This window comes from Somniosus microcephalus, chromosome 24 (assembly GCF_052327205.1).
Source record: "Somniosus microcephalus isolate GS21.2 chromosome 24, FLI_Smic_1.0, whole genome shotgun sequence".
Taxonomy (NCBI): Eukaryota; Metazoa; Chordata; class Chondrichthyes; order Squaliformes; family Somniosidae; genus Somniosus; species Somniosus microcephalus.
This window is the reverse complement of record NC_141010.1, coordinates 48884729-48899266: the sequence shown is the minus strand read 5'-3', so window position 1 is coordinate 48899266 and position 14538 is coordinate 48884729. Positions and strand designations below refer to the sequence as shown.

The window sequence follows — 14538 nt, the reverse complement described above, 5'->3', positions numbered from 1 at the left end:
TCATTAAATCGCAACAATGCTCAATACATCTCATTTACAGGCATTGCCCAGTAAGTACATAATACTCACAGAGGGTGATGAATAGGATAAGGAATGTTGTGGGGATGAACGAGCCACAGGTGGTACACTCCGCCCTGGACTTGTGCCTGCAACAGTGCCACCAGCAAACTGAAACACAACCACCATTTAGTTAGGATACAGTACAAGGTACTACCCGACGCATTCACCAAGGTACCAGCCATTGTTTTCCGCCTGGATGGGAGGAACAAATTATAGCTGTGGAATTCCTCCTGCCCGAGCAAGCTGAAATAGAATCTGGCTGAAAAAACAAAATGCAGACTTCCCGGCCTTCTCTACTTCACCTCAAACTATCTTTGAGCCAGATTTAATTCTGAGCTCAGCTCTTATCGTTTTACTTTTAAAACGTATACAAACACACTGTGCTAAAAAGCTAGGTCTAAGAAGCCCCGCTGTGTTAAAGGACAGTCACTCCATCCATGTTGAAAAGCTAAGGCACGACTCAGCTCTCGCCAAGGGAATAGCTGGAGCTCGCTGCTCACTACTGGACATACAAAATGTGATCATTTATTTTAAAATTCATTCTTCGGGGTGTGGGTGCCACTGGTAAGGTCGTCATTAGTTGCTCTCGAGGTGTGGTGATGAGCCTTCTTGAACCACTGCAGTCCGTGTAGCAAAGGTACTCCCACAGTGCTGTTAGGTAGGGGGCAATGTTCCCACAGTGCCGTTAGGTAGGGGGCAATGTTCCCACAGTGCCGTTAGGTAGGGGGCAATGTTCCCACAGTGCCGTTAGGTAGGGGGCAATGTTCCCACAGTGCCGTTAGGTAGGGGGCAATGTTCCCACAGTGCCGTTAGGTAGGGGGCAATGTTCCCACAGTGCCGTTAGGTAGGGGGCAATGTTCCCACAGTGCCGTTAGGTGGGGGGCAATGTTCCCACAGTGCCATTAGGTGGGGGGCAATGTTCCCACAGTGCCGTTAGGTAGGGGGCAATGTTCCCACAGTGCCGTTAGGTAGGGGGCAATGTTCCCACAGTGCCGTTAGGTAGGGGGCAATGTTCCCACAGTGCCGTTAGGTAGGGGGCAATGTTCCCACAGTGCCGTTAGGTAGGGGGCAATGTTCCCACAGTGCCGTTAGGTAGGGGGCAATGTTCCCACAGTGCCGTTAGGTAGGGGGCAATGTTCCCACAGTGCCGTTAGGTAGGGGGCAATGTTCCCACAGTGCCGTTAGGTAGGGGGCAATGTTCCCACAGTGCTGTTAGGTAGGGGGCAATGTTCCCACAGTGCTGTTAGGTAGGGGGCAATGTTCCCACAGTGCTGTTAGGTAGGGGGCAATGTTCCCACAGTGCTGTTAGGTAGGGGGCAATGTTCCCACAGTGCTGTTAGGTAGGGGGCAATGTTCCCACAGTGCTGTTAGGTAGGGGGCAATGTTCCCACAGTGCTGTTAGGTAGGGGGCAATGTTCCCACAGTGCCGTTAGGTAGGGGGCAATGTTCCCACAGTGCCGTTAGGTGGGGGCAATGTTCCCACAGTGCTGTTAGGTGGGGAGCAATGTTCCCACAGTGCTGTTAGGTGGGGGGCAATGTTCCCACAGTGCTGTTAGGTAGGGGGCAATGTTCCCACAGTGCTGTTAGGTAGGGGGCAATGTTCCCACAGTGCCGTTAGGTGGGGGCAATGTTCCCACAGTGCTGTTAGGTGGGGGGCAATGTCCTCACAGTGCTGTTAGGTAGGGGGCAATGTTCCCACAGTGCCGTTAGGTGGGGGCAATGTTCCCACAGTGCTGTTAGGTGGGGAGCAATGTTCCCACAGTGCTGTTAGGTGGGGGAGCAATGTCCTCACAGTGCTGTTAGGTAGGGGGCAATGTTCCCACAGTGCCGTTAGGTAGGGGGCAATGTCCTCACAGTGCTGTTAGGTAGGGGGCAATGTTCCCACAGTGCCGTTAGGTAGGGGGCAATGTCCTCACAGTGCTGTTAGGTAGGGGGCAATGTTCCCACAGTGCCGTTAGGTGGGGGCAATGTTCCCACAGTGCTGTTAGGTGGGGAGCAATGTTCCCACAGTGCTGTTAGGTGGGGGAGCAATGTCCTCACAGTGCTGTTAGGTAGGGGGCAATGTCCTCACAGTGCTGTTAGGTAGGGGGCAATATTCCCACAGTGCTGTTAGGTGGGGGGCAATGTTCCCACAGTGCCGTTAGGTAGGGGGCAATGTTCCCACAGTGCTGTTAGGTGGGGAGCAATGTTCCCACAGTGCCGTTAGGTAGGGGGCAATGTTCCCACAGTGCTGTTAGGTGGGGGGCAATGTTCCCACAGTGCCGTTAGGTAGGGGGCAATGTTCCCACAGTGCTGTTAGGTGGGGGGCAATGTTCCCACAGTGCCGTTAGGTGCGGGGCAATGTTCCCACAGTGCTGTTAGGTGGGGAGCAATGTTCCCACAGTGCTGTTAGGTGGGGAACAATATTCCCACAGTGCTGTTAGGTAGGGGGTAATGTTCCCACAGTGCTGTTAGGTAGGGGGTAATGTTCCCACAGTGCTGTTAGGTGGGGGGCAATGTTCCCACAGTGCTGTTAGGTAGGGGGCAATGTTCCCACAGTGCCGTTAGGTGGGGGGCAATGTTCCCACAGTGCTGTTAGGTGGGGGGCAATGTTCCCACAGTGCTGTTAGGTGGGGGGCAATATTCCCACAGTGCTGTTAGGTGGGGGGCAATGTTCCCACAGTGCTGTTAGGTAGGGGGCAATGTTCCCACAGTGCTGTTAGGTAGGGGGCAATGTTCCCACAGTGCCGTTAGGTAGGGGGCAATGTTCCCACAGTGCTGTTAGGTGGGGGGCAATGTTCCCACAGTGCTGTTAGGTAGGGGGCAATGTTCCCACAGTGCTGTTAGGTGGGGGGCAATGTTCCCACAGTGCTGTTAGGTGGGGGGCAATGTTCCCACAGTGCCGTTAGGTAGGGGGCAATGTTCCCACAGTGCTGTTAGGTGGGGGGCAATGTTCCCACAGTGCCGTTAGGTGGGGGGCAATGTTCCCACAGTGCTGTTAGGTGGGGGGCAATGTTCCCACAGTGCTGTTAGGTGGGGGGCAATGTTCCCACAGTGCTGTTAGGTGGGGGGCAATGTTCCCACAGTGCCGTTAGGTGGGGGGCAATGTTCCCACAGTGCTGTTAGGTGGGGGGCAATGTTCCCACAGTGCCGTTAGGTAGGGGGCAATGTTCCCACAGTGCTGTTAGGTAGGGGGCAATGTTCCCACAGTGCTGTTAGGTGGGGGGCAATGTTCCCACAGTGCCGTTAGGTAGGGGGCAATGTTCCCACAGTGCCGTTAGGTAGGGGGCAATGTTCCCACAGTGCTGTTAGGTAGGGGGGCAATGTTCCCACAGTGCTGTTAGGTGGGGGGCAATGTTCCCACAGTGCTGTTAGGTAGGGGGCAATGTTCCCACAGTGCTGTTAGGTAGGGGGGCAATGTTCCCACAGTGCTGTTAGGTGGGGGGCAATGTTCCCACAGTGCTGTTAGGTAGGGGGCAATGTTCCCACAGTGCTGTTAGGTGGGGGGCAATGTTCTCACAGTGCTGTTAGGTAGGGGGCAATGTTCCCACAGTGCTGTTAGGTAGGGGGCAATGTTCCCACAGTGCCGTTAGGTAGGGGGCAATGTTCCCACAGTGCTGTTAGGTGGGGGGCAATCTTCCCACAGTGCTGTTAGGTAGGGGGCAATGTTCCCACAGTGCTGTTAGGTGGGGGGCAATGTTTCCACAGTGCTGTTAGGTGGGGGGCAATGTTCCCACAGTGCTGTTAGGTAGGGGGCAATGTTCCCACAGTGCTGTTAGGTGGGGGGCAATGTTCTCACAGTGCTGTTAGGTAGGGGGCAATGTTCCCACAGTGCCGTTAGGTAGGGGGCAATGTTCCCACAGTGCCGTTAGGTAGGGGGCAATGTTTCCACAGTGCTGTTAGGTGGGGGGTAATGTTCCCACAGTGCTGTTAGGTAGGGGGCAATGTTCCCACAGTGCTGTTAGGTAGGGGGCAATGTTCTCACAGTGCTGTTAGGTAGGGGGCAATGTTCCCACAGTGCTGTTAGGTAGGGAGCAATGGCCACGCAGCGGTTTAGAGGACCCGTGCAAGCCGCTTGCCAGCTTTACAATGGAAAAACCACATATGCGCCGAAAGCTGAATGGGCCGCTCAGCCCGTTAAAGGACCGTGCACCCAACAAAAAAATCAGAGGGAACGATGGTAGGCAGTTCCAGGATTTTGACCCAGCGACGATGTGTTCCCATGCGCCTGCTGCCCTTGCCCTTCTGGGTAGTAGAGGTTGCGGATTTGGGAGGTGTTGTTGAAGAAGCCATGGCAATTTGCTTCAGTGCATCTTGTAGATGGTACACACGGCACCCACGGTACAGTGTGGTGGAGGGATGGATGTTCAGGCTTCACTATGTTCCAAATATGATCACAATGGAAATTTTAAATAGCTGCCTCCCTGAACTGTTGCTTCTCAACCCAGGCACAAGCAGCATTTTGTCACACCACTAAATTGCTGTACCCTCTCATCTCGGAGCACGACATGTGCCGAGAGTGCACATTCCCTTTTGGTTAAAGAAATTGTTTTGCTTTTGAGGGAAGCGGGCTGCTCCAGACAGAGGTAACAGTGGAATTTTTGCCTGAGAACAAAGAATTTTTACTTTTTGGAAAATGACAAGAGCATTTTTGCAAATCAGAAGTCGCCCTCGAGGTGCCTTGATGAGCTCACGTCTGGGCTCAACAAGCATTTGATGAGATAAATCATCAAGTGCCATCACCTGAATATTTAATGTTAGAAAATCAAGACAAAGATGATCACAAACAGAACCAGTTCAATCTTTCGAGTTCTAGGCTTCTGAAATCTTGGTGGAAAAAAGCCTTTTGGATGCAATCTTTTGGACACAACTCCAAAGTGGGGAAGATGAAGGGTAGTGGTGTGAGGGAAGTAAAATTTTCCTTTATTTATAAAAAGGGGTACAGAATAGATGTGGCAGATTAGATAAACACAAAGTAGAGATTAAAACTAGGACAGAGTAAGGTGGGTATTTTAGTTGGAGGTGATTACAGTCACAACACTATTCAAATGTCAGAAGCAACTGTATAACTAGCACTAATCCTATACAATTAACAATAAAACTACTCCCAACAATGGAGTACCTTCACTACTAGATCAGGGTTTGGTTCACTGATATCATCAGGTGACGAGTGAGGTGGTGTCTAGTCCGGAGAGACTGGAATCTCCTTACACCTGGCAGCAGTGCAAGGGTTAAAATTCTGCAATGGAATCTTTTCTCTCCAAGAAGAAAAACTGGTCTTTATGTAAACTGTTTATTTTATACAAAATGTAAATTTTCCACACGGCCTCATTCTCCGCACTTGCCTTAAAATAGGCTGTTCCCCAAATGCAGCTGATCTCCAGCTTAAATAAAGTGACAGACAATAAATGAGCCTTTTGCTCACCACAGTTTCCAGGCTTCTACTGACAAGATAATTTACACAAGTGGCCAATCAATAACTGCGTTCGATATAGTGATGCACCGAACGTTACAAACACTGCGACTTACCTCAAAGTAATCACTAATTTTATGTCCCCTTGGGGTGCCTTTGCCTACAAGGAAATAATGAAGAATTAGCAACCAGACAAAAGTATTTCCTCAAATTCAAAAGGTGAAGATCACCTTGTTTCCCACCCCTCCCAAAAAGAAACAGCACAGAATGGGCTACAACTGGACACTCATTACAACCGCTCCAGTTGAATGGACTAGATATTTAGGGGGGGGGGGGGGGGTGGAAGAGTGGTGGGGGTGCAGAGGAGGCCAAAAACAACCAAAGAACCCGGCAAGGCTGGGGACGTGGAGGTCCTGCCAAACTTGGCCGTTGATCGGGGCTGTAAGAGGCCGAAGGCTTCCTTGAGGGGCCGGGGGAGCGCTCCTGCTCCTCCTGGCCCACAAGGAGTGCTGAAAGAGACACTTGCGTTGTGGAGCCGGCAGCTCTCACCTCCGTTGCACTGCCAGGTTTCCCAACCCCTGGGAAACCCGTGCAGCAGCAGTCAATTCTAAATCAGGCTCCCAACTACACTGTGGGACCCCGATTTAATTGTTAATTAAACGTTCCACCTCTCCACATCCCGATATTCAGCACAGTAAAAAATGGGTGGTGGGCACTTGTGTGGCATGTTGGGGAGGCGTTACCTGTATTTAACTCTATAACCCCCAACTGTCGTAGGATGGTTAATAGTGAGGCCATTATGTTGGATAATGCTGAAGGAAGAGAGTTAGAAAGAGCTTACGTCGAGTCTATTGAAATGGACCTGGTCTAAGTTGACGATGCCAATCACAGATCATTCACATCATGTGCATCTCATCAGACGAAATATTTCCCACAATTTTCTGTAAAGGCAGTGCAAGCGGCAACATGCTCTTGTGCAGCATGGAAACACAGACCAGGCAGAGCTCCAGGTTCAGCTCCTAATCATAGGAACAGGAGTAGGCCATTCAGCCCCTTGAGCCTGTTCCACCACTCAATGAGATCATGGCTACTCTGCGATCGAACTCCATAAACCCGCCTTTGCCCATATCCCTTAATACCATTGGTTAACAAAAAGCTATCAATTTCAGCTTTAAAATTAATCAATTGCCATTTGTGGAAGAGTTCCAAACTTCTACCACCCTTTGTGTGTAGAAGTGTTTCCTAATTTCACTCCTGAAAGGTCTGGCTCTAATTTTTAGACTATGTCCTCTAGTCCTAGAATCCCCAACATGAGGAAATAGTTTCTCTCTATCGACCCTATCTGTTCCTTTCGATATCCTGAAAACTTCGATCAGATCACCTCTGAACCTTCTAAATTCTAGGGAATACAACCCTAGTTTGTGTAATCGCTCCTCGTAATTTAACCCTTGAAGTCCGGGTATCATTCTGGTAAACATACGCTGCACTCCCTCCAAGGCCAGTATATTCATCCTAAGGTGTGGTGATGTGGTTTTTAGGCAGGGGAGGGGGTTAAGAGGGGGCAGCAGAAAGATGAAGAATCCCTACAGCTGAGGTTTCTGCTGTCCATGTTGGAAGTGCACTTGTGAAGACCATTGGCGAGGACAGTATTGGGATTCGTGCGTGATGCCCCTCCCCCAGTCAAGCAGCCACCAACTCTCACTGCCCAGGCTTACACACAATGAATGGGCATTTAAGCAAGGCACCAAAGGGTCACCACTGCCCATGGAACCGTATCCTAGCACAAGGCACTATCTTCAAGAGAGGAAGAGATTTTACTTTCTCTCCTTAAATCAGATCTCCAAGTTTCTAAAATATTTTTTTTTTTTTTTTTTTTTAAATTACTTACAGGGGCAGGAAACTTATCCACTGCTCCCCTCTCCAGTTAGTTTACCCCGATCTGCCGGAAATAGTGGCAGAAGCAGATTCAATAGCAACATTCAAAAGAGAAAATTGGATAAATACTTGAAGTGAAAAAAATTACAGGGCTATGAGGAAAGAGCAGGGGACTGGGATTAATTGGATAGCTCTACCAAAGAGCTGGCATAGGCACGATGGGTCGATTTACCTCCTTTTGTGCTGTATCATTTTATAATTCTACAATTCTATGATCTGTATTGAAATGGATACCAGTCGACTCCTAGGGACCAATGTTTACGCTAGTTTTTTTTTGGATGTGTGGCCCCTTTAACGGGCTGCGTGGCCCATTCAAATTATCGCTCATGCGCAGTTGTTGCCATTTAAAAGCCGGCAAGCGGCCTGCACGGGACCTCCAGACCACTGCGTGGCTGCGCAGCTCAACAGGAACATTGCTAGGGATCCAATTTATTACCCCCTCCTCCTCCTCCTATAGCATCAGCCGGTCGCTTTCAATACCCCCTTGAATCTACAGATGTAGTAAAGTACTCAATGATCACTTATGTTTCAGCAAGATTGCCCCAGTGAGTGCGGCAACTCCCTAAACTTTCGTCCGATTACGATCCTGTGAAGCACCTTGGGGCATTTTTACTACGTTAAAGGTGCTATATAGATGCAAATTGCTGTTGTAAGCAGGGGGCTAACAGAAAGTGGGTTTGCCTTTCCATGGCTGTTTGGGAAAAAAAAAAGTATTATAAGTAAACAGGGCCCAGAAATTAAAATGGTTTAAATGCATGCAGAAGGATGTATAACTGCATCTTGCTGTGTGTGCAACCAATTCTTCAACAAAAAAAGTGTGGCTGGTTTTATTCTCATGGGAAGCATACAATTTTTCAAATCAGGTTCTATTGAACATGTCCATCTATCACCACATTCCCAGTGCGCTATAACCCAATAAGCACTGCTGTATATAATGGGATGTACTCAGCAGAAAAACTGCCTTACCTTGATTGGCCTCATTGTACGGATCCGCCTTTCGCTTCCTCCCTCGCTGCTCACTTTGCTTCTTCTCTGGTGTCTAAAGAGAAGAAAAAATAAGGATTGCCCTGAAGCTGAATCTTTCTTACTCTGTAAAGCTTCAACGTGTTCCAGCTGTTTTTAAGGTGGCCACGCTCAGCTTCCTCCACCCACCCAAGGACGGGGGAGAGAAGAGAAAGGAAGGAAAAACGATACCACGTGGATATTAACCATTCTCTCCAACATACAAGCTGAGCAGGAACTCCAAATAAAGGATGAAGCCAAATGGTGTCAACTGATCAACAGGAGAACCACCTTTGCTGTCAAACTTGCTCTCAAAGCAGCACCAGCAAGTGCCACCTCACTCTGTCAAAGGAGACCAGCTGCAGATGAAGGGGTGGGGGAACAGACCACCAAGAAACAGAACAGAAATTAGGAGCAGGAGTAGGCCACACGGCCCCTCGAGCCTGTTCTGCCATTCAATAAGATCACGGCTGATCTTCGACCTCAGGCCTCTCAGGTTTAGGTATGATTTTGGCATAGGGATCTTGCGCTGGTGACACCAACTTCCCTGTCCAGAGGATGGCTGCGACACACACTCAGCCTACAAGTGCAGGCGTCCAAGCAAATTTCAAAACAAGCCACGCGACACTCGGAGGAGAGACAAAGATACCAGCTGTAGTCAACAGCCACCATGCAGACATTCTTGCGCTCGATGGGATTTGACTGTACTTATGAAGGAACCCCTTAACTTCTGAGGACTAGCCAGAGATTTCAGCATCACACGGGAAAAAAGAATCCGCGTTTAAATTGGAATTTACATACAAGATACGTGCTCTGCTTTCCAAGAACTGTGTTAATTCACAGTGCGGGATTTTGTAGGCTGCAGAGAACGCAGAGTCCCAAGGGCTAAGCACCTTTCGCTTCTTCATTACATGTGAATCAGTGAATCTTTCGACAATCCACAGTCGGACAATTACTAACCTCGGATTCTTTGTCACTCAGAGATCCCAAGCTACACAAGCTCTGATTGGACGACTCATTTACTGGTATCTACAACAAAGAACAAAAAAAAGTGATGTTTTTTTCCCCAATCGCTGTTGTTGCAATGTGCACCTAGTACAGTCATCAGAATTAGGAGCCGAATTAACTGCTGTAAATTATTCTGTTCATGATGGATATTAACTGTAATGCCCTAGAGTAGAATCATTCACTGCAGTGAAATTAAATATTGATCCACGACAGCGAAATTTTCACTTAATGACTGTTCAATCTACACTGCTTTTAGAAAGGTAAAAGAGTGCGCCCGTATTGGATTCCTGTCACTTCCCTCGAGTTTTAACACATCGGTTTAAGGGCTAACCACAATTGCATGTTGGAACTTAGTCCGAGCACAAGCTGAATACAGCTACAGGCAGCAGTCGAGTACACTTTTGGTCCGATTGCCCACAGGGTGCAGCAAGCGACTCCTTCTCAGGAAGTATTGATTTGTTTTCCAAAACACTTTGCATCAGGACCAGATAAAAGATGGCCAGGAATCCTGTTCCTGACCACCACTGGTGAGCCCTGCTGGATGGACATGTTTGCGGATTCTGCGTGAGGAGAGATCAGGATCAGCCCTGATACCCTCAGCCCCGCGGTCAAATAGCCTGCTGACACTCGCTGCTTGGGAGACAAGTGAAGGGCGGCAACTTGGACGAGGTAGAATCATAGAAGATTACGGGACAGAAGGAGGCCATTCGGCCCATCAGGTCTGTGCCGGCCGAAAAAGAGCTATCCAGCCTAATCCTACTTTCCAGCTCTTGGTCCGTAGCCTTGCAGGTTACGGAACGTCAAGTGCATATCCAAGTACTTTTCAAATGCGGTGAGGGTTTCTACCTCAACCGCCCTTTCAGTGAGTTCCAGGCCCCCAACACACACTGGGTGAAAAAAAAGTTCTCCTCAACTCCCCTCTAATCCTTCTACCAATTACTTTAAATCTATGCACCCTGTTTATTGACCTCTCCGCTAAGGGAAATAGACCCTTCCTATCGACTCCATCTGGGCCCCTTATAATTTTATACACCTCAATTAAGTCTCCCCTCAGCCTCCTCTGTTCCAAAGTAAACAACCCCAGCCTATCCAATCTTTCCTTCATAGCTAAAATTCTCCAGTCCTGGCAACATCCTCAGAAATCTCCTCTGTACCCTCTCTAGTGCAATCACATCTTTCCTGTAATGTGGTGGCCAGAACTGTACGCAGTACTCTAGCTGTGGCCTAACTAGTGTTTTATACAGTTCTAGCATAACCTCCTTGCTCTTATATTCTATGCTCGGTTAATAAAGGAAAGTATCTCGTATGCCTTCTTAACCACCTTATCTACCTGTCCGGCTACCTTCAGGGATCTGTGGACATGCACTCCCAAGGTCCCTCTGTTCCTCTACACTCCTCAATATCCTACCATTTATTTTGTATTCTCTTGCCTGGTTAGCCCTCCCCAAATGCATCACCTCACATTTCTCCAGATTGAGTGCCATTTGCCACTTTTCTGCCCCCCTGGCCAGTCCATTCCTAAAAGTCTACAGCTTTCTTCCTCACTATCAACCACACGGCCAATTTTTGAATCATCTGCAAACTTCTTAATCATGCCCCTTACATTGAAGTCTAAATCATTGATATATACCACAAAAGACAAGGGACCTGAGCCCTATGGAACCCCACTGGAAACAGCCTTCCAGTCACAAAGTCGACCATTACCCTTTGCTTCCTGCCACTGAGCCAATTTTGGATCCAACTTGCAACTTTCTCTTGAATCCCATGGGCTTTTACTTTTCTGACCAGTCTGCCAGATGGGACATTGTGAAAAGCCTTGCTAAAACCCATGTAGACTACATCAAACACACTACCCTAATCGACCATCGTTGTTACCTCCTCAAAAAATTCAATCACATTAGTCAGACAACCTTCTCTTAACAAAAAAGCAAAATACTGCGGATGCTGGAAATCTGAAATAAAAACAGAAAATGCTAGAAATACTCAGGTCAGGCCGCATCTGTGGAGAGAGAAACAAGAGTTAACGTTGCAGGTCGATGACCCTTCGTCAGAACTGGAAAAAGTTAGAGCTGTAACAGATTTTAAGCAAGTGTAAAGGCAGGGAAAGGGGGAGGGGAGGAAAGAACAAAAAGGGAAGGTCTGTGATAGGAGAGATTAAATGACAAAAGGTATGATAGTACAGGAAACTCTCTGATATCCGGCACTGACGGGACCGAGCTGGTGCCGTAACATCAAAAGTGCCGGACGTACCAGAGTTAATGTTGAAACATACGGAACTGAAAAGCTCTGTGAATCAACAAACCCTGTAGCTTCAAAACAGTCGGCTGCAGCTGCAAGCGTCTGTAGCTGAAGCTGTTGCTATAGCTACAGACCTTGCAGTGCTTGACTGGGGAAAAAAAAGCAACGAGAACTAAAAAAATAGAAAACGGCTCCTGATTTTTGCCATTAGATCGAGTATTCCGGATATATAACCTCCAGATAAACCAAAGTTTCCTGTACAAAGCAAAAGGAGATGGTAATGGGACAAGTAAAGAAACAAAAGATGGGTCTAGAAGAGGTGTAAATGGGAATGGCAGAATCATCAACAGCTGCCTTCTGGAAAAAATGGGGACAAAGATGATCTGAAATTGTTGAACTCCATGTTAAGTCCAGAAGGCTGTAAAGTGCCTAATCTAAAGATGAGATGCTGTTCCTTGAGCTTACGCTGAGCTTCGTTGGAATAGTGCAAGAGGCCGAGGATAGAGTGGTTAGAGTGGAGCGGAGAATTAAAGTGACAGGCGACCGGAAGCCCGGGGTCACACTTGCGAACTTCCGGTTGGCCGTCACACTTAACTGTTTCTCTCGCCACAGATGCTACCTGACCGGTTGAGTATTTCCAGCATTTTGTTTTTACTTCCCTTAACAAATTCAAGCCAACACCATAGATTAGCATGTGAATTAATGTCACAATAACCTCTCAAGCCAGTTATCTGATCATCCGATGTGCTTTATGTAAGTGGTGAAGTTGGTGTCATGTTGTAAAGATCTCCCGAGGACAGAGAATGGCGGACTTCAAATTCACGTGCTTTCATATCTTCACTCTGGCATTCACAGGAGGAAATTAGATAATTTTTCCAAGAGTACACACTGGGATTCCTACTTTACAACCACGAGAGAAAGAGAGAATTAAAAACGTGAAGATACGAAAGCACATGAATTTGAAGTCCGCCATTCTCAGTCCTCGGGAGGTCAATGTGTGACAGCAACTTCACCACTTACATAAAGCACATCGGATGAGTTTATGTAAGTTCGGGGGAGAGCAGCAGCGGAGGAGGAGCCCGGCTTAAAAACCGGCGCGAAGGCAGAGGCCCGACCAGTTCGGGGGAGAGCAGCAGCGGAGGAGGAGCCCGGCTTAAAAACCGGCGCGAAGGCAGAGACCCGACCAAATCAACAGCAGAGGAGAGAGGTAAAAAGTAATCAGTGTGTGACGTCACCAGGGAGCAGGTAAGTGATTGGTTGGTGAGTATTTCTCTCTTTTCAATACAAGCTTGACTTCTGTGGTGTTAAATTTCTAGGGTCTCTGGTGTAGTGGGGACAGTTGGTAAATAAAGCGCCCTAGAGTATACCTGTAACTGGGGTATTGAATAAATTTTTTAATTAATTAAAGGAGTAAGTCATGGCAGGAGAGCTCAGACCCGTGTTCTGCTCCTCTTGCTCCATGTGGGAAATCAGGGACGCTGCCAGTGTCCCTGGCGACCATGTGTGCGGGAAATGCATCCAGCTGCAGCTACTTGCAGACCGCATTGCGGCGCTCGAGCTGCGGGTGGATGAATTTTGGAGCATGCGCGATGCTGAGAGGCTCGTGGATAGCACGTTTAGCGAGTTGTTCACGCCTCAGGGTAGGGCAGCACAGGGGGTGACCATCAGGCGGAGCAACAAAGACAGGCAGGTAGTGCAGGGAACCCCTGCGGACATCCCCCTTTCAAACAAGTATACCGCTTTGGATACTGTTGAGGGGGATGACTCACCAGGGGAAGGCAGCAGCAGCCAACTTCCTGGCACTGGGGGTGCTCCTGCTGCCCAGGAAGGGGGGAAAAAGAGTGGGAGAGCAATAGTGGTAGGGGATTCTATAGTAAGGGGAACAGATAGGCGTTTCTGTGGCCGTAGACGTGAATCCAGGATGGTTTGTTGCCTCCCTGGTGCCAGGGTCAAGGATGTCACTGAGCGGCTGCAGGGCATTCTGGAGGGGGAGGGTGAACAGCCAGTGGTCGTGGTCCACATTGGTACCAACGACATAGGTAAAAAGAGGGATGAGGTCCTGCATCAAGAATTTAGGGAGCTAGGTAACAGATTAAAGAGCAGGACCTCAAAGGGTGTAATCTCTGGATTACTCCCAGTGCCACGTTCTAGTAAGTATAGGAATGGGAGGATAGAGCAGATGAATGCGTGGCTAAAGAGTTGGTGTAGGGGGGAGGGTTTTACTTTCCTGGATCACTGGGCCTGCTTCTGGGAAAGGTGGGACTTGTACAAGTCGGACGGGTTGCACCTGAACCAGAGCGGGACAAATATCCTTGCGGGGAGGTTTGCTAGCACTGTTGGGGGGGGGGGGGGGGGGGTTTAAACTAACTTGGCAGGGGGATGGGATACAGAGGGGAGCTGAAATAGGGGGGGGGATGTGCTGCCAATTATAGAGAAAAAAACAAGTCAGCTTGGTAGACAGGGCAAATATATAAGGGCAAGGCTGGATGGCATCTATTTTAATGCAAGGAGTCTTGCAAATAAGGTGGATGAACTGAAGGTGTTGATAAACACATGGGAGTATGATATTGTTGCCATCACGGAGACATGGTTGAGGGAAGGGCAAGATTGGCAGCTCAATATTCCGGGGTACAGAATCTTCAGGCGAGACAGAGGGGGAGGTATAAGAGGGGGTGTCGCAATATTAATTAAGGAGTCAATTACTGCAGTAAGGAGGGATGATATATTAGCAGGTTCCTCTAATGAGGCCATGTGGGTGGAGCTTAAAAACAAAAAGGGGGCAAGCACTTTGCTGGGAGTGTACTATAGGCCTCCAAACAGTCAGGGGGAGATAGAGGAACAGATATGTAGGCAAATCTCAGAGAAATGTGCAAATAATAGGGTAATAATAATGGGGGATTTCA

General features: G+C 48.6%; 1 protein-coding gene across 2 annotated transcripts in view; it reads right to left on the bottom strand.

Moving 5' to 3' along the window:
• tlk2 (tousled-like kinase 2) overlaps positions 1-14538 on the bottom strand; it is a 153116-nt gene that overhangs the window by 73268 nt on the left and 65310 nt on the right. For both annotated transcript variants that reach the window (XM_085966614.1, XM_085966615.1), the window contains exons 3-6: positions 9350-9418; positions 8354-8426; positions 5569-5612; positions 70-168 (exon numbers count right to left, since the gene is read on the bottom strand). In XM_085966614.1, coding sequence (XP_085822740.1) covers positions 70-168; positions 5569-5612; positions 8354-8426; positions 9350-9418 — 285 coding nt within the window. The remainder of the gene's footprint in view (positions 1-69; positions 169-5568; positions 5613-8353; positions 8427-9349; positions 9419-14538) is intronic.